The 20881-nt window shown below is 47.1% G+C and overlaps 1 protein-coding gene across 2 annotated transcripts in view; it reads left to right on the top strand.

Annotated features, from left to right (window-relative positions):
• The window catches only part of ptprk (protein tyrosine phosphatase receptor type K), an 88666-nt gene that overhangs the window by 20515 nt on the left and 47270 nt on the right, over positions 1-20881 (top strand). For both annotated transcript variants that reach the window (XM_084483836.1, XM_084483837.1), the window contains exons 2-6: positions 8388-8510; positions 14046-14206; positions 15109-15163; positions 15271-15329; positions 19372-19453. In XM_084483836.1, coding sequence (XP_084339962.1) covers positions 8388-8510; positions 14046-14206; positions 15109-15163; positions 15271-15329; positions 19372-19453 — 480 coding nt within the window. The remainder of the gene's footprint in view (positions 1-8387; positions 8511-14045; positions 14207-15108; positions 15164-15270; positions 15330-19371; positions 19454-20881) is intronic.

Raw genomic sequence — 20881 nt, forward strand, 5'->3', positions numbered from 1 at the left:
GAGCGATAAAAAAAAAAGAAGACAATTTGTTAAAATTGCGAAGGACTCTGGCTGAGGCGGACCTAGAGGGGAGTGGAGAGAGAGAGAGGGAGGGGGGAGGGAGAGAGGCCTGGTAAATGGAAGGATAGATGGGTGGAATGCGAGGTAAACTGGGCAAGATGAGAGAAAAAACAGCAAATGGCCGGAGGAGGGTGTGGTGGGGGGAGGGCAGGGTCTGTAGGGGGGGGGGGTGTCTCGGTTTCCCTGAGAAACGGACGAAATTTGACTCCTTCAGGGGGGAGTGGAGTCATTCACAGGCTGGGAGACGAGGGGGTTGGGGGGGGGGGGGGTATAGTGGAGTGGTGGTGGCTGTAGTAGAGAATGCTTAAGAGGACCCACGGCGCATCCCCCTCCGTATCAATTTTTGCCTTTCAGTGTACATATCCTTCACCTCTCTCATCACTTCGCTCTCTCGCTCTCTCTCCCTAGCTCTCTTTTAAACCTCCAGTGTGAGTCGCTCTCTCATCCTGTCCTGTTTTTACAATAAGGCATCTCGCACCATCTCCCCCCCCCCCCCCTCCTCCTCCCCACCACACACTCGCTCCTTTTCTTTACTCATCTCTCTATCTCCTCGCCGGCTCCATCTCTCTTTCTGTATGCTATCTCTCCACTCCTGAGTTCATCCTCCTCTGCTTATCTGCCAGCACAGCCAGCCGGCCCCTCTGAAGTCGTTTTAAATGTCAGCATTTGAATAGTAACGGAGATGAACGACGGGGAGATGGGCGGATAGTGTGTGTGTGTGTGTGTGTGTGTGTGTGTGTGTGTGTGTGTGTGTGTGTGTGTGTGTGTGTGTGTGTGTGTGTGTGTGTGTGTGTGTGTGTCCACGGCGGGCTATGACCCCCAGCAAGCCGCTAAATCGGGCAAACGCAAAAGGTTCACCACATAGATGGTGCATGGGGGGGGGGGTAGAGATGTACACGTAAGGTGCTGGACAGGAAGACACTTTTATTTCTATATTTTTGCTCAGAGCAGGCAGTAAGGCAGACGTAGTGGACCGCGGCGATGATGGATATCCTCACGTAGGTGAGAAAGCTATTAGGATCAAGGGGGTAAGTTGGTTCTCAGCGGGACGCCATGTTGTCGCCAAGTCTGGGGAGACTGTGAGGAATGTAGCACTATGTGGGGGCACACACACACGCACACACACGCACACGCACACACAACCACTGTGGAAAACATCTTAATACGTGTACGTGGAATGCATCGCCCCCGTTAAACATTTGTTTATCCCCACAGCGTAGGTCGAGTTGAGGTACAGTTGGAGTTTGGGTATGTTGCTTTTCTAGAAAGTACTGAATATTATTCTTTTGGTCCGTGACCTGTGAACCGTTATGTCAAGGGAAGCGCTCCCATTGGCTGAAGCCCTTGAGCCTATTGGAAGGCGTGAGTCCGAAACAGTAGGCTTTAACCTGCAGTGAAACAGCAGCACCTGTGGAGGTCGAAATAAATAAATAATAATATCCCAGGAGGAATAAGACGGGACACATGGTCAAATGGTATAACCCAGAGGATCCCAGCCAGTCCCCACACAGGCAGTAGAAGTACCGGCGCTCAAAGTCTTTGCATAGGGAACTGGAGATCGGTAGAAAGGGGTCAAGGCGAGGAGAGGACTGAGGAAGGAGAGGGAGAGAGATTTTTTTTTTTTTTTTCACTGTTAACCGTCAATGTGAACCACTGAATCAGCTCAACCTGCGCATGCACACGAGAATGCCACAGATTCAATTACAGCATTGTGAGATGAAGGAGAAATTATTCTGCCTTCAGCACTTCCAATTAAACCGCCACTATGAGAGTGTGCTACATATAAGTGTGTGTGTGTGTGTGTGTGTGTGTGCGTGTGCGTGTCTTCACGGGTGAGGTGTGTCTTCATGGGGCTTTGATGCTGTTACGCTACATTGCAAGTGTCACTGAGGCAAGGCATGTGTGTGTGTGTATGTATGTGGAGTCCGAGGGTATGGGGATGGCAGCCGGGGTCTGTTTTTCTCTGTGTGTGCACTCATGGTACCATGGCTGTGTGCGTGTGCGTGTGCGTGTGTGTGTGTGTGTGTGTTGCAGACCCTCTGATGTCAACTTGTATACGGTAATTTCAGGCTAATTTCACCTATTCTTTGGAAGTGTGTTTTGGAGAGGGGTTGATGGGGAAAGTGGAGAGGAAAAATGATGCGACTTCACTTTATGAGTGCCCTTCATGCCGCTAACATCTGGATGGATTTTAATCACACACACACCAACACACACACACAGACACACACACACCAACACACACAGACCAACACACACACACCAACAAAAACACACAGCCATAGTACGATGAGTGCAGACAGACAACAATGGCGGCCACTCCAAAACAGGAGTGTCTCTGATGCCGTGACACTTTTAGCATTGGAAAAGTCTGAGTGATGGCCCGGGGAAATGGATGCCCTGACAAGAGCCACTCGTCTCCTACTCTCGGCCTCCCCACTTCTCTCCGCCTCCCTACTCTGGCTTCCCCTTTTCACTCGGGTCCACGGTCCGAGGATTTCTGTGGCGTTTGGAGACCAGAGTACAAACGACAAAAAAGCCTTGATTTGATCTTGCAGCCAGAGAAAATGGCCCATGCTTTTGGTGCAAAAAGCAGGTCAGCCAGTACAGTAAGCTGCTGGACTTAGCCCAAATTTTTTCAAAGATTTTGCAGGGAGAATGTGATTATGAGCTCTCGAGAATTGGATTTTAATGAAGCAAATGCAATCGTTGTCCTTGGAAAAGGATTTTCTTTTTACGGGCGCAAACGTGTCACCTCGCACCTGCTCCGTCTCAAACCGCACGTTTCCATCGCTCTCCTGTCTCAGTGGTTAATGGCGGCAGTGCCACCAGCCTAAATAGTTATTGATTCTCATTAAATGGATTATTAACGCGTGGAGGGCCGGAGTAAAAGGGAAAGAGATGGAGGGGCGAAAAAAATAAAAGCAAGTGGAGGAGGGTGAGGAGAGATGGATTGAAAGAGACAGAGCCAGTTAAAGGGACGGGATGGATTTACATTTTACAGTTAATTGTGTGTGTGTGTGTGTGTGTGTGTGTGTGTGTGTGTGTGTGTGTGTGTGTGTGTGTGTGTGTGTGTGTGTGTGTGTGTGTGTGTGTGTGTGTGTGTGTGTGTGTGTGTGTGTGTGTGTGTGCTTCTTATCACAAGGACACTACCCTCCGGGATTAGTTGTGTGATCTGCAGAAATCACATTTTGTACAAATCTCAATTTCACCCTCCCCCCACCCACCTCTCTCTCTGTCCCTCTATTTCTCTCAGATCTGCTCGCTGTTCATAATTGATATCTCTTTTGGCAGACAGGAATGGTAAGCTCCACTGTCACTACTAGACACAAGTTTGAGAGAGACTGTGTGCCAAAAAGGAGACATTTCTGAATGTTGAATGACAAAATATGCAGTCAAACATATTCAATCATGGTTTTTTCAATCAGGTTTTTATTCACAAATGTTGACTAGACCTTTTGTCCCGTGGTTGGTCAATGATGTAATCTCTGCCTGATATCTACACCAACAAATGTATTATCCTTACAAATCCTCTCTAAGAAATGTAACTTTTGGCTCCCTCCTGGTTAACTTCTTTGATTTCATTTTGAAGATTGTTTTGCTTCTGCAAGAGGAGATTCTATTTTCATTCAGACATGTTTATTCGCTTTGAATGGTTAGCAGATTTTTTTTTCCACAAATCAATTTCATTGTCCCCCACCCCCGCCCGCTCGCCCTGCCTCCTCCAGCATTTACATTCCAAACGGTCTGCGGATCCGAAATTGATGTTGAAAATCACGAGAAAATGAACAGCAACTCCAACTGGGCCATGCAAATCCATACAAAGGGGGTAAATGCCCCCGGGCCCCCCTTTGACTAAGCGTTCTGCCAGGGGCCCCCATCGGAATGCCGAAATAATATATTGGTGTGATTGGTATGTATAATGGAGTTTAGCGGGGACCATGTCCGCCATGTAAATAACCCCGGCACCCACTCAGGGGCATGATCAAACATTTGACCTTTCACTCTGTTCGTATAAACGTACATTAGAGGACGCACACGGCCCCTCCCACCCGCTGTTTGAACGGCGGTTCAGGTCCCCTAATCTGCTGCTACTGCATTACAGTGCAATTTAAAGTGACAGCAAAAGATTTGTCACATGCCATCCCATAATGTTTTAAATCATGACTCCCCTTAGATGTATTGTCGTGTGTGTGTGTGTGTGTGTGTGCGTGGGTGCATGCATGTGTGTACTTGCTCCTCTCTGTCCTTGAGCTTTTATCAAGTCTTCTAATTATTTTATTATGCAAATGAGGCACTATTATTTCATTAGCGAGGCAGCCAATCACAAAGGCTGATTAGGAAGCGATTAGCATGCATTCGGCCTCTCTGTGTCCTTGTGAATAGTGGAGTGGGGAAGGGGGGGCATTAATGACCCATCTGGATGTACTGTCTCTCTTTCTCTTGCTCTCTCTCTCTTGCTCTCTCTCTCTTGTTCTCACTCACTCACTCACACTTACTAAAAATAATTTTGACATTAAATCAGTATAAAATCAATATCAAAGACAAATATTTTAGAATTTTCTAAGCCATTAAGAGTTTGAAGTTCTGAATTATTACATCTTTGATACATGTCATCCAGGGTTTCCGTAAGCCGCCAATTAGCTGCCATCGGTAGACTAGAATTTAAATAGGCCGGAAAATATAAATCTGGACGTCCATCTTGGCTGGTTCATTTTATATTCATCAAATAAAGAAAAACAACATTGCAATTCGAAAAATGTAAAATTAAAATCACAATTCAAGTTTTTTAATGAGCATACATACATTGAATTGAATTGTCAGTGAATATGCATTAGTGCGTTGCTTACTGAATGCATAGACCTAGTACTGCCCTCTTGATACACACTCGCATCAATCACACAAACCCTTCACAGCACTAGGTTACAGTTGAGGCGAAACAGACGTCCTTTACGAAATTAAAAGGAAAAACCCCACAACTAATGTAGCGATGAAGAGGATACCTGTGAAGAGGAAGACGTGTGAAACGGCGAGGCAATACTAAAAGGGGAAGAAAATAAACCCCATCTTTCAGGCTGGAGTGGCTGGAAATCTTATCTTTATAGTCACCATGATAATTGTACTTTTATTGCATCCATAGTGGTAAGCAACATTCATAGAGCCATAATTATCGGCATTTGTTGGATCATTCATCTCGATTGCAGTCGCCGCTACAAACCAATGTTTACTTGCACTGTGGTACGTTAATATTATTTGCCAAGGACACTAACCCGATGCTATATCTCTAATAATACTGGTATTGTGAAACTCATGTACATGTACTTGATCCTCATCAACCAACTATTGAACACTAGTCATGTGATCATGAATGAGAGTGTTCTACCATTACAGCCTTCTGAAACTGATCAGTTGATCCCCGGTTAAATGACGTTAAGACTTGGGCAAAATACAGGAAAACATTGACTTAGGATTGCAAATAGGCAGGTCGTGTTAATGTTTAACACACTGAAGTCAGTCAATAGTGTGTCACATTCCTGGGGGAAACATTGGCTGTTCACATCCCGCCTTAGATCGCTTCTTGGGGAATCTGATCCCACATTCCAATACAGGTGTGAACACTAAATATTCCTTCAAGACGCATGTAAAAAAAACAAAGGCATTTGGAGGTTGTCCGAGATATGTGTCAAAATAGACTGGGATTTCATCCCGTGTCCCAGTACACATTATTATAGTTTTAGTAATATCTAATGGAGTGAAAGTCCAACTGCCCTGGGAGGACACCTCAAACTCAGAGTTTTTATTTATTTTAATGTATTTACTTTAAATAGAAATACCAAAGCAGCAATGCAGATGGTGGAGTGTTGTAAGCACTTGTATACATGTAGAGTGTGGATATAGAATCACAAGAGGTGACCAGAAATGTGTGGTAGGTTTGATTGCATCCTCCTCAGACAGAGGATTTATCTGGATACAAGCCGCCAAGTGTGAATGCAACAGTCATTACGTCTTTATGCCTGCTTTTATCATTATTGGCTCTGTGTGCAATTGTGTATGTGTAAGTTGGCAGGACTTTGGGTAAATAAGGAAGTGTTAACCAAAATTGCAGAAAAAATCACAAGAAAAGGTGTGTGTGTGTGTGTGTGTGTGTAATTATCTATGGTAAATTTCACACACTTGATTTCCATAGGCACCTTTTATAACAGAAGACGCACACACAGCCTTCTGGTATAAGCGGTTAAAAGCAGTTTATACATCTCTCACAGAGCTCTGCTCAACAGTCAGGGAAAACATAGGGGGATCTGAAGTGTGCAAGAATTTGAAATGAGGACATTCCTGTCCAGTGTTGGGCTACAATGTCATGGCTGCTATTAGTGCAACCACAGCACATGTGATTGTTGCTGCGCATTCCTGGCCAACACCTTCATGTTTCTGCTATCGCCAGAATAGAAACGGATTTCACTCTCTGTTGTGGAATGTATATTATGTTGCATTTTAGGAATTTAGGTGGCAAAAAAAATAAGTTTTAAATTCAGACTAATACCTGAGATACGTGGGATGAGAAGTGGAATGTTTCCTTTTTACTGTGGAGTTTTCCCCCTGAAGCCAAAGGCGTAACTTGAAGGAGACCCCTTATGCAGAGAATTCCCAACACAATCAGCCAGGCGACGTGTTGTGCTCCAGCGCCATGCTTAAAGCCCGGCGTTGAAAACTCCCCTTAGTATTGAGAGTAAACAGTGGACAAACCCATTGTGCTCTGCAGGCTCTATTTAAGTGAGAGGTTTAGAACCTTGTGCACCATTGGCACAGGGTACATACCATTACTGAGAGATAGACTGTAAATTACACATGCACGCAGTCATGAAGTCACGCAGTCCCACAGTCACGCACGCACGCGGTCTTACAGTCAAGCACTCATGCAGTCACGCACTCGTACACACCAGAGACGTGCTGCCATTTGAAATGCGTGCACGGAAGACTGCCCGCCAACAAGCCACTGACACACTTGGGAGGAGTGGGGTCGCTCATGGCAAACGCACGCGGGCGCACACACATGCACGGGACACGCACGAGATCTTAAATGTGTGTTAAGTGTGGAAAAATATGTAGCATGCATCCTAATGTTCCCCGAAAGAGCATAAGACACACAGGTTGGAGTAGAGGTGGTCGTTGTGCTGTTTCCAGGGGCGGTATTGCTAGTGCACATGTTTTCTGTGTGAGCGGTGAGATTAGCAGCTGGACCGTGGACCCAGGTCTGTCCGTCCCCCTGTCCCCCCCCCCCCCCCCCCCCCCACGGTGCTGCTGGTCAACAGATGGGATAACAAAAGTGCACGTTGGGCCCACTGGGTGACCGCTAAGGCAGCTGGGTGACCGCTAAGGCACCAGGAAAGCTATTACTGTTAGCCACATGAATCAGATAGCGCTGCAGCTTTGCTATCCCACCAGCCGTATCCCCCTTCCAGGCCAATTGTTGACACCGAGCACTTTATTACAGCGGGCAGCAGGATGAATCAGATAGCTGGCAGTCGTCTGCATGGTATTCCTGACAGCTTTATTGCTCATCTGAGCTCGGTATTATTGAAAGTTGATTGGTTCAGCTAGCCGTCAGTGACAAGTAGCGTCTCCCTATATTAGTGGGATTTCACATTGGGGGGGCACTGAGGGGGGATGGGGGGGTATGGTCTGGAGGCGGCCAGCTCAGACACTAGCCCTGGTGACAGCGCAGATGATTGGCTGAAGGCAGCCCGTGATTGAGTCATAGGTGATTTTGACCCGTAGTGAAGTCTCTCACATCTGAGGCCTCTGGTAGTTTGTTAATGAGCACGCACACGCACGCACACGCGGCTCATTATGTAGTTAATGGAGAATACATGTCTTATCAAAGCGAAAGAGAAAAATCCCCAGTTCTGTATTAATCAAACTTTGTGATTAGGAATGTACATTAATCATTCTAATTGCTTAAGGGATCATCTTTATTTTTTCCTTAGTTTCCCTCCTTTGAAGTCATTCCCGTAGGACCCCTGATCAACCTTCTTCTAGAATGCTCCTTTGTGTTCCATTGTGCTTTTTGTGTTTTCTCATTTTCATCTCGCGTGTATGTTACCGTCTGAAAGCACCATTGAGCGGAGCGCTCGCCAGCCAGCCAATGAGAGCTGCAGAGGAAATAGGTCATGATATTAATTGTGTGACGGGGACCACTCTTTGTCTCTCGTCTGTGTTTAAGCTGTCTTTTTAATTTGATCAACTAATTCACCCAAGCTGTACTCTCCCGTCCACGCCAGAGGAACTTACTCACCGACCGCTTGTTTCCTTCTCTGGTCTGATTCCAGGAAGCTGCACGTTCGACGAGGGATTCTCCCAGTGTGACTACCAGCAGGACCCCTACGATGACTTTGACTGGACGCACATCAACACCCAGGAAGGGCCATACGTGTCCCCGGAACTGCCAAAAGGTGTGATTCACCCCCCTCTCCCCCTACCCCATCCATTGTCCTCATTAACGCAGCTGTCAATCAATCCGTCATCTGGATCTCTCTATCATGACGGTCCCATTGGCCCAGGCCCTCCCCCATGCCCCCCTCCCCCCAATCTTCTCTTCAGTATGATGATGAAGGGGAAGTTAAATCTCTCTGCCCCGGGCTGAAGCTCTAATTAACGGAATATGAGGTCGTTAATCAACGGTGGCGAACAGGCAAGGTTGCCTACTTTTACACAATGTGAAAAGAGCAATGGTGGAACATTAGTCGGCTACACACACACACACACACACACACACACACCAAACACACACACACACACACACACACACACACACACACACACACACACACACACACACACACACACACACACACACACCACCACACCAGTAATCAGCCCCTTGGGATTTTGATGCACAAGAAATGAGGAATGTCGCCCAGTGCTCGGTGTGTTAAACGTTACAGAGTAGGGCCGGATCCAAGTTTAAAATGATCCGTCATACTCGCCGATAAAATCTCCACCGACATTGGATTCGACATTTGATCCGTTTGATTCTCGATAGGAAGTACATTTTCCTTGAGGTTTCCCTCCCATCTAAATATAATTGCTAGATAATTTGCAGCATCCGAAAGGGTCAAAAATCCCCTTGTCACCTCACTATATGCCCCCCCCCCCCCGCATCACAAACACAAACACAAACACACACCCACGCACACACACATTCCTCCTAGCTCTTCTGCAGTTGTCTCTCCCCGGTGCTGAAGATGAAAGAGGTAGGCCCATCACTTGTTGCCATGACAATATAAGGCTGTTATTTATCTCTGGTGCTGATCACGGTGACAAGGCAATCTGGCTGACATTTAGAGAAAGGTTCAGTTCAACAGGAACTCTTTAACTCACACACACACACACAGTCACACGCGCACACATATACCCGGACACACTCATTCCCTTACACTCTCTGCTCACAATAAATATGGGTAGCCAGTCCAATAATAATGTTTGATATTTACGGTCCAACGAAATATTACAGTGGGTTAAGTGCCTTGTCATCGGGCACAAGGGCAAGTCTGTATTTAGGATTATTAACATATGAGAGCACTTGGTGTTTTTAATAGAGCCTGATGGATGTTTTGACTTTGCCAGTCACATACACACGTACTACATGAAGATAAAAGATGGAAATACTGAACAATTGTGAATGGAGGGAGCAGGAAGGATTCCAAAAGCAGTTGTATTTCAGCATGGAGTATTAAGGAGCTGAGGCAGAGGCACAGGAGTGGCCAAGAGTTGTGATTTAGGGGTTTAAAGATGCAACAGAGAATGGTCCCAGATGCCTAGAAGATCAGAAGGAGGCGTTGTGCTCCCCTTCTGCGGTCTCCCTTGCCCAGGGACACCAAGTCAACGTCCACTGTTGTTAGCCTAGCTACATACAATGATATTTGCAAGCGCAGAGTTTTCAATAGCTCAATATGTTTTAAGTGGACACACAATATGACAAAGCCCCATGTTTGCTATTGCATTACTGTATCGGGCCGGGTGGATGGGCAATTTAGCCAACAATCTTGTTTTTTCTTTCGGCAGGACATATTGATATTTTTATAAATAATATATATCCGTCTTTTTAGGTCCTAATTGTTAATCCCCTTTTCCTGCTATAGGCAACACACAGTAAACAGAGATGGAGTTGGCATTGGTTTACAATGGAAATAAAACTCTGGCATCTAATGTCTCTGGAGGAGCGGGGGTATTGGCAGCAGTCGCCATGCCAGGGGCTGGATCTTACATTGGCACCTCTCGCTGGCAGCACTGGGTTACCCCAGAGCCTGCCAGCGGTAATGTACATGGGACATTGGCTCTGTCGCTCTGCGCCTCAGCTGACTAATGCAGATATACACTTTCACGGATGATGATGTTGATGTTGTTGTTGTTGATGTGAGCTCCGAACGCTTGAGATCCAGCAGGCATGTAATTCTCTCCCTCTCGCTCGCCGCATTTACTGTGATACGGTCAAGTAAAAGGAGCGATCACAGTAATAGACAGTTCTAGCCGTGGCCTGCTCCTATAATAATACATTAGAGTAGGTATGGCGCAGAGTATGTGTTTTATGGCACTACTGCTATAATTAATAGGGCCAGTAAACATTCAGCTGGTGGCCTTTTTCAGTGTGTGTGACACTTGATAGCCATGAAAACATTTTATCTATCTGATCTGGGTGACTTTAAGTGATTCTGATATTTTTGTTTTGATATTGGTCACAGTTGTGTGACACCAGCCATTAATCCTATCCCGCCCCCGACATCTTCCATCCCTGCCTGGAGCCATTTATATTAATTGACCCTATAGGAACACACAACAGTGAAAGCCAAACTGTCCATTAACCGGGATTCTTACAGCAGGCCTGTTATTGTTTTTCGCTCACTAGACTGTCTTATGTTTGCTGTCTGTTGTTGCTGCTGTCGTTATGTGACATATCTAGGTCTCCAAGGCGCTACAGAGGTATTTTTAGCTGCATCCTCCTAACATTGTGGAGTCTGTCTTATGGCAGCCATCTTGAACATTGAATGATTTCCGACCTCAGCCATTTTAAGAGGACTGCCGGAAAGCCGACGTCAGCTGTCTTTGACATGTCTGCCTTCCCAGCGTCAGGGTTGTGACATCTGCCTGCTTGTTTCATTCTCCTCAGAAAAAATTATATTGTTATTGTTATTATAATTACCACATGCAAATTAACATTACTTGGTGGTCAGAAATGACATGTATAACTAATATAGAATGACAATTGTAGTGCCACAGCAATTGATCTAAAATTATCTGCCATTATGATCCGTATCACATGCTCACAGACAGATCTAGGTCTGTGGAAGGACAAGTGTATTTATTATGGCTGCAACGCAACGTATTGGCAGCCATTTTATGAGCGCCGTTAGCCATCTTTGTGTAATTGCCAAGAATGCTTCTGAGTGAATTGACACTTATGTTATAGTCAATCAAGAATAGGGGTGTAACGATACACAAAAGTCATGATTCGGTACATAGCTCATTTTTAAGTCACGGTTCTGTTTGTTTTTTGGTACAGCAGGGTTAAAATTGTATTTTTATCAAACATTATTTTTTTTTCGTTGATTTGATTTATTAAATTGTATCAAACAAATGCCTTACACACATGAAAAGACATCAAGTACAATTGAGGATAAAAACACAAAAAAGTCCAGGACTTATTTACATTGTGGTCCTCAACACAAAACATCAGGACAAGACAAGACAACACACTCCGTTTGACTGAACCGTTGGACCCGTATGGAAAGATTTCGGTACGAATACGCGTATCGTTTCACCCCTAGTCAAGAAGCTACTTGTCTCTGCATCCAAATACAATGAAATACCTTCAAATAACTCACTTGGTGACCTTCTTTCTCCGGCATTTTACAATAATAAATTGACTGGATATAATTTAATGTATGCTAATGAACTGGAATTCAGATAAGCCATAGTGCATATCCTCAACTGATTTGACACTGGTCACAATGCCTGGAGCGTATCTTTTATTAAGCGTCTCGTTTTTATGATATTTTCTGTCTCTTTCAAAAGTCCAGGAAAGGACGATTGTAATAATCCATGCATAATACAATGGTGTCAGAACCATTTGAACTCGAGTAGCATTGGAGTCAAATGTGTTTGTATTCCACATAAAAGATTCCCTAACATAGAGTGGACTAAATTCGGCTCCGTTAACATTGAGTAATGAATTGTGAATTATGAGAAAGAGGAGGAATGTAGACTAATCCAATAACTGGTTTAGAATATTTTATTTTGAAGATTGACTATTGTGTTTGCGTCGTTCTGCATATTTAAACACATCTGTGTTTTGTTGTCAGTTCCAGTTTGGACCGTGCTATGCTGTTCTATTCTGTTGTGGATTAGCCAAACAATGAGCACTAATCACTATTGTCCAAACTGTTTATTGTATGCGGCAGTCTTCCTGCGATGTGACTTCCATTATAACATGCAAATTGGATTAGCCAACAAGAGAGGAAGTGTTATGTATAAATTGCAGGAATGGGTGGTAGGTCGCGTTCCGTTCGGCACCCACCACGTTCGACACGGGAGACACGACAAGCAAAGCAGACAGGAGAAGGCCTCTGTGATCGTACACACGGCAAAAGCATCTGCTGGATATCCTCACTGATTACCACAACATCTGCACAGACGGACCGTCCTGTCACCGGCAGTATAGCCCATCCAGATGCTTCTGTTTTCTCCCCGTAGACAGACGCAAGGCTTTCCGTCGTGCTGTCTGCTGTCAAACTCCTAGCGGGGTCCGCCTCGCCATTCTGTGTGTTGTTTCCAGTTACCTCCATACCCATTATGTCTCCATTCCACATCGCCACCCCTAAATACAAAGTTTTTACAACGAAAATAGTACAGTTCCAAAGAAACCGGTGTACCAGCTTTGGTGACTCAGGAAAGATTCTGTATTGGAATCGGTTCCGATGTTGACTTTGTTTCTAAAAACGTTAAACGGTGAACTGGCGCGCACCTCTTCTTGCGCACCTCGTCACTTAAAGACCAGTGCGCTCTCCTCAACCTTCAAGTTTGTCAGAGCAATCTATACCGAGGGACGACTGGGCATGATCCAACAGTCACAGCTGCTGCCGGGCCCCGCGGTGGGGGCACACTGTGGCCACTGGCCAGCGCCAGGCGGCGACGGTTAACAGTAACACGCAGCGAGAGGGAGAGAAGGACAGAAATGGAAAATGTCGATTTGAAACCCGGCAGGGGCATCGAAATGTCTCTTCTCTTATTGCCAGGCAGGTCATGTTTAATAATCATGTTTTATCCATCAAAACGTGGCAGACATTAACATATTAAGAACACAGGTTTGTTTTTAATTAGCGGGAGGTTACCTGGATGTCTCCCTCCCCGTCGCCACGGTTCCCATTAGAACCGCTTCCCAAGGCCTCGGTCGACTCTAATGACAAAAGCCATTCAGGATGGTTCTGGATGAACAAACACTCTGTGCCAAATGAGAGTGAGGCAGAGGGAGCCGGTTTGACCATATGGGTACTTTGAGTCACACAGTAAATGATATTCAACCAAACCAAACTGGCAAGGTTTGTCCATTCATGACCCACCCGTCCCGCTCCCATTCAACCACTTAGTGCCTCCACACACAGAGAGGTCCTCCAAAACCACCTGTTTGTCAGGCAATCACAATCGCCCCTCGGTTTGCAACTGAGGCCAATACAGAAAATAACTGGAATGACGATGTCGGATGTATTGAGTGTATGTGATGAAATAACATTGAATAATAACATTGAATACATTGAATGTGATGAAATAACATTGAATACATTGAATGTGATGACATAACTGAATTGAACGTGAGGAAATCCCCAACGGATCCGATCTGTGTATTTCCCTCCAGAGCGCATCTTCGGTCTGCAATGACCTTGCAGCGAGATTGCATTGTTTCCATAACGCTCTCCGTTCTCTTGCGTGTCCAGGCTCCTACATGGCGGTGGAGGTCTCCCAGTACGACGCCGGGGAGAAGGCTCGCTTCCAGCTCCCTGTCATGAAGGAGAACGACACCCACTGCATCGACTTCAACTACCTCCTGACCAGCCCCGACGGCTCCAGCCCCGGCACCCTCAACGTGCTGGTCAAGGTACGGGTCCAGGGGTCCCTCCCTCCCTCCCTCCCTCCCTCCCCCCTGCCCGGCCCCAAGGAGTAGGACCGGCCCGTAGAACCAGGATGCAAAGAGCGCTCCCGGCCCGAGTAGAGCGGGCGGATTATAGACACTGTGCCGATGACGACGATCATTTTTTATTAGGATATTATTTATATATTCTGTATAGGCATCCACTGTGCACTTGATTTTGACGTAGAGCCGAGATCAGGAGGTGTTATCACTTTAACATCATCAAATATTCAAAAAAACTTTACCAACAGCGTTAGCTTCACGGGCGACGTACCAACTCCAGGCGACGCTCCGTCAGGAGGACTCTGTGGTAATTGCCTCAATGGCTCAGCCGGCACTATAGCGGATCCACACTCAGTTCAGACATTTCAGCAGCCGAGATGACCTTTTTTGGGGCTGTGCGTGTCTCTTGTGTTTACCATCAGTTCAAAACACCAGTAGAACTTTGTGGATGTTGACTGGTTGGATGTTTATTCCGGGGAGACGGAGTGCGCTGGCTCAGAGACATGTTTCTCTGCGGCGGCGCTGAGTGTGTGTGATATTAGTTTTGCTCTGTTATGTCGCTCCCTGACTCTGGCAGCGCGAGGGGGATCAAGGCCGGGCTGGAGAGGGTTGACAAGGGGGGAAAAAGCAGAGAAAATGTCAGACTGCTTTCCCTTCTCCCTGGATACCCAACACTCGTGTCGTCTGATGTCTACATTTTCCTTGGAGCATATCACTCATAGAAAGGGGACCTGAAGCAAAGCTCTTATTGTGAATTTGTATTCATCTCCGAGTGATGAACCAGGTTGGCCAAGCCCACCTCTGCTAAAGTGTTATTTAGTGTTTTGTTTTTAAATGTCATGTTGGCTGTGATTGTGTCTCTGCAGGTTAACAAGAGCCCACAGATGGCTAACCCCATCTGGAACATGACATCCTACACCGGTAAGGGCTGGATTAGACCCCTACATCATTAGATCGACTTGCATGCTAAATTCAACCCGGTTTCCTTTAATCCCAATGTTCAACTGATGTTGATTTTGGCCCTTTAGGTAAAGACTGGCTGAGAGCTGAGCTTGCTGTCTCCACGTTCTGGCCCAATGAATACCAGGTAAGACCTCAGTAAAAAGAAACACAGAATGATAAGTAATCTTACCTCTACTTCTGCTATTATAACAATGATGCACGCACGCACACGCACACGCACACACACAGACACACACCATCACACACACACACACAAACCCAGTTGATGTATCTGTGTTGACGGCAGCTCAGGAGGTGGTGTTGAGGCCACACTGAAGGGTGGGGAGCGGTACTAGGGGGGGTGAGGGTCGCTGGGGGGTTGAGTTATCGGGGGGATGGTGACTTCTCTGTGGTACTCATGTTAATCTTAGTTATTTTGTGCCTCCTGGCGTCCATACTCTCCCTTGCGCCCTTTCTCTTCCCTTCTGTCTCTGCAACTTGGAAGATGACAATCACACCAAATGGCCCCGCTACACTGTCAACAGTGAGCAGTACATCACCTGAAGCAAGAGAACGGGGAGATTCACAAAACAACTATTTGCTCACTGCCACTGCCAGCCAATTAACCAATCAACTGGGTTTAGTCCAGTGAATTTCACGCTAGATCTTCAACGACTACTACACCATGTGTAGCAGCGGGGGGAGGTGTGTGTGTGTGTGTGTGTGTGTGTGTGTGTGTGTGTGTGTGTGTGTGTGTGTGTGTGTGTGTGTGTGTGTGTGTGTGTGTGTGTGTGTGTGTGTGTGTGTGTGTGTGTGTGTGTGTGTGTGTGTGTACCAGGCCTTCAGACGGCAGCATCCTCCGTGTCTCGGCTGCCGACAGGGCGCCAACTTGTGTGATGAACGTGCAGTGTAATTAGCAGCTGGCGTGGCGCGCGTTATTGTCTTATTTTTTCATTTCTCCTCGAGGTACACAAGCTGTATCTAGACATCCCCCCTGAGTGTGTCCTCCTTCCATCTGTCTCTGCGTCTCTCTCTCGCTTTCCCTCTCTTACTCTCTCTCGCTCTCTGTCTCTGTCTCTCTGTCTCTCTGACTATGTCTCTCTCATTTCTATCTGTGTCTTTCTCTCTCTCAGTTCTGTCTCTCTCTCTCTCTCTCTGTTATGTCTCTCTCTCTCTCTCTCTGTCTATATCGCTCTCTCTCTGTCTCTCTCTCTGTCTCTCTTTGTCTCTCTCTCTCTCTCTCTCTCTCTCTCTTACTCTCACTCACTCACTCACTCACACTGTCTCTGTGCATCAATCACCATGTGCGTTGATATGTCGGTGCTCATCACTTTATCTGTCATTTCTGTGATCACACTCATTCTGCTGGTCTTCCTACTTCTGACACTGGGCTTCTCATTAACTGTGTGTGTGTGTGTGTTTTGTGTGTGTGTGTTTCAATCTGGGGCTTGTGTCCTGACAGATGTTTTTGTTGTGAAACTACTTGTCCCTGAGAGCTCTACCACACGCACGCACGCACGCACGCACGCACACACGCACGCACGCACGCACACACGCACACACACAGTGTTTGTGTTAGTTCAGAGGGGCCCTAGGGACAGCTGCATGTTACAGTACAGTGTGTGTGTGTATGTGTGTGTGTGTACTGTGGATGCATGTTCCAGCCGGTCCCCCTCTCCAAAGCCCAGTCCCTGTATGGTGACTGGAGCGGATATTATGGGGCATGAAACCCATGTGTCAACATGTTTTAATTGAATGTAATGGTCCCGGCCTGCTGACGCCTATGTTAGTCTTTCAGGCTACCAAACGGGATATTGGATACACAAGGTTATGAAGCCAGTATTTCATGTACCGACGTGTTCCTGTGTTCAGCGCATCAGCTGGGGTTGTAATGAGAGAGCTTTCCTCTCCAGGGGCCTGACGCGCACACACACACACACACACACACACACACACATACACAGACACACACAGAAAACACACAGACACATACATACACACACACACACACACACACACACAGACACACAGACATACATACACATACACACACACACACACACACACACACACATAGACACAGACACACACAGTGACACACACACAGAAACACACACACACACACACACTCAAATAGGCACACACATACACATTCACCCATTGTGATTTCAATATGATTGTATTATTTTTGGGGGGGAGGCGGTTAGTTGTTGTTATTGTTTACTCCTCCTTTGTGGGCATGTGGCCTCGTGCTTCTTTCCCAGAGCTTCAGTCCAATCCATCATTGCCCAGGTCGCCCTTTGGGCTAGTGATATTTCAATCCTCTGCACAGATTATTCCTGAGCCTTCTCTGGAGCGCCGGCTGTAAATAGAAAAAAAATCAATCATTTATCTTCAAAATGCCACATGATCATCATGTTAATGTGGGACCAGCCCCCCCCGCGGCCCAAAACCCCCCCCCCCCCCCAAAAAAAAACTGAATCTCTATATATAATAATACCTTATTTTATCCAGAGATCCTCCAAGGTAGCGCAGTGAACGGATATAAAGGGCAGAGACACGAGGTGCAAACGGCCAGTGTGCAGTTGGCGAGACACCCCTTTGTGTCTCGCGTACAGACGCTGCTGTGCTCTGAAGCTGTTTGTGAAGAACCGCGGGGTGAGTGGGCACAGGGGAGGAGGAGGAGGAGGAGGAGGAGGAGAAGAGAGAGAGAGAGAGAGAGAGAGAGAGAGAGAGAGAGAGAGAGAGAGAGAGAGAGAGAGAGAGAGAGAGAGAGAGAGAGAGAGAGAGAGAGAGAGAGGAGAGAGAGAGAGAGAGAGAGAGAGAGAGAGAGAGAGAGAGAGAGAGAGAGAGAGAACGGTGACAACCGACGGGCGATAAGCTGAGGGTAAACAGTTTGTGGCAGATTTCTGTTCACAGGTGATGAATGACAATAATCTCTCCTTTGCTTTCCTCTATCTGTTACACCTCGCCCCTTCTCTTTTCTCCTCTTCTCCCGGGCTTATTTCACAGAGATGCTCTCTGAGTGAAGCCCATTAGTAAACAGATGGCAGGGAGAAGCACAGAAAGACCCAAAGAGATTGATAGGAACGGGCGCAGGAAGAGATGGAGGGGATGATGACGATGATGGGTGGAGGATAAGGGAAGAGGATTGATGGGTGGAAGGAAGGAGGATGAGAGCGGATGTGGGATTCTCCCCCCCCCCCCCCCCCCATGCCATGGCGTCTTGTTGGGAGGGGACCAATGAATGACGAGTCTTTCATTGGGTTGTAACCTCAATAAAACCATCTAAATTAACGATGGACTGTACCGTACCACGACGTGGCTGTTCCCAGTCGACGTATCAAACACATAGCGTCTGAGTCCACGTCTAGTGTTTTCGCTCCACCTTGAGTACAAGGCCGCGAGTGTCCATCTCGATCTCCAAACGGGGCTCTTGTGAGGGAGGGGAAAAAAAAAAATCAAGGTGTCCAAAACTTCGATCCTTGAATCCATCATTTTAATCAAAGTCTCCGGTGGTAGCGCTGACATCTGATTTATCAGCGGGCCGCTTGAGCGCGCGCGGGGATGCGCCGGCTGTGATTGATGAGCGGTGAGCCTAGTTTGGGTGGCTGCTCACACCCGCACGTCCCCGCCGCCAATGGCACTCATTACTTCTCATTAGCCCGCGCGGACGCCATCTTGGCCGTCCCCAGGGCGATGGCCGCGTCCGGCCAGCGCGCGTCCCACCGGTCTGATTGGCCTCTATATCTACCTTTTATTGTAAAAAGCTGAAACTAAAGTAGCCTCCTTTTTTTTACGGATGTTTCAATGTTATTTCCCATGTTTAGCTCCGTCTCCGGGATTGACAGGTTCGGAAACACTAGTGATTCTATTTCATTACAAAGCTGAAGGTTTTACCACCTGGCACGTCTAGCAGCATTCCTGGAAGCAGGGAGCATCTTTTGTGCTCCTCCTGAAGGTTCCTTCATTCTTCTCGCTGTGTTTTCACCCGGCGAAGTCCTTTGCTACTGATCTTGACAAAGACTTCTACAAATTCATCTTTATATAGTGTAGACCCAATCACCCAGTGTTTTCAGTTCTAACCACATCTCTTTCTCTCTCTCTCTCTGTCTGTCTCTCTCTCTCTCTCTGTCTCTCTGTCTCTCTGTCTCTGTCTCTCCACCTCTATCCCTCTCCGTTCACAGGTCATATTCGAGGCAGAGGTGTCGGACAGCAAGGCCGGTTTCATCGCCATCGACGACATCCAGGTGCTCAGCTACCCATGCGGTAAGTCCATTAGCATGAGCCGGTGATCAGCCCTAGCCCACTGCAGAGGCCCGCTGACGGCTTTGGACCAGTAATTAGTCTGTACCTACCACGGTTTTTGGTTGCAGCCGACTGCTCAGATAAGTAGCAAGGTGACACAGTGGAGGGTGGGGGAGGGGGGTGAGTGCAACGAGAGGAGGACAAGCAGCGGGGGAGGGGGGGGGAGAACGGGTGGAGGGGTGGCAGTTGAAGGGGAAAAGACATCAAGAGAAACAGACAGATAAAGAGGGAGCAGGGTGAGTGTGAAGCGAGAAATGAGACAGTATTAGGGCAATCATGGAGTGAGGGAATTCAGACCACTCAGCACTTTCTCTCTCACCCACTCACTCACACTCACACACACACACACACACACACACACACACAGACGCGCACGCATATACACACACAGGCAGAAACACACACACACACACACACAGGCAGGCAGACATACACAAACACACTAACACTCAAATATGCACGCACATCAGGCGCACATACACACACACACACACACACACACACACACACACACACACACACACACACACACACACACACACACACACACACACACACACATAAACACCCCCCACCTACCCAAACAAACATTAACACACACCGACACACACGCCGACACGCCCACACACACACACACACACACACACACACACACACACACACACACACACACACACACACACACACACACACACACAGATAACAGTAGCTATCTTGTCTGCAGCTAACAGAGGAGCAGTGAGCATCACCGTGCAACTCCTGCCAACCTTCTACGTCTCCTTCTCTCATTTCCTTTCCTTTTCAGTGTTAGTAGATTCCAGCCTCCAAAGTTTATACCAAAAAGAAGGTTAAATGTAGCAACGTACAGCGTGTTCTCCGCTCACGGTTGAGGCCGGCAGCCCATCAGGCCTGGGGAAGGCATGGGTTCTCAGGCAACTGCGACTCTGTCTCGGTGGTGGTTGCATTTGTTACTTTGGACAAGGACACTTGGAGCGGAGCTAGTCCTCAACCTCCACAGTGGACGCATTCATTCCTGCAGCTGCATTTTCTGGACAAACGCACACACAAACACACGCACACAAACACACAGGCACACGTACACACAAGCACGCACGCACGCACACACAAACACAAGCACACGCAAACACACCTACGCAGGCGCACACACACAGGCATACCTACGAGTATCTATACCCTACACACACACACACACACACACACACACAAATTCCATCACCAAGAGGGTGTGCTATCTATGATTGGAATCGCCTCCCCTGAATGAAAAACGTCAAAGTCAGGACCCTGAGAAAAAAGCTTTCCCCCGTCACTATTAGCGTTGAAGTTTGTTGATGCTTGAGGCCATTCTAGAATCATTTACATCCTCATGAT

This window comes from Micromesistius poutassou, assembly GCF_964030765.1.
Source record: "Micromesistius poutassou genome assembly, chromosome: 19".
NCBI lineage: Eukaryota > Metazoa > Chordata > Actinopteri > Gadiformes > Gadidae > Micromesistius > Micromesistius poutassou.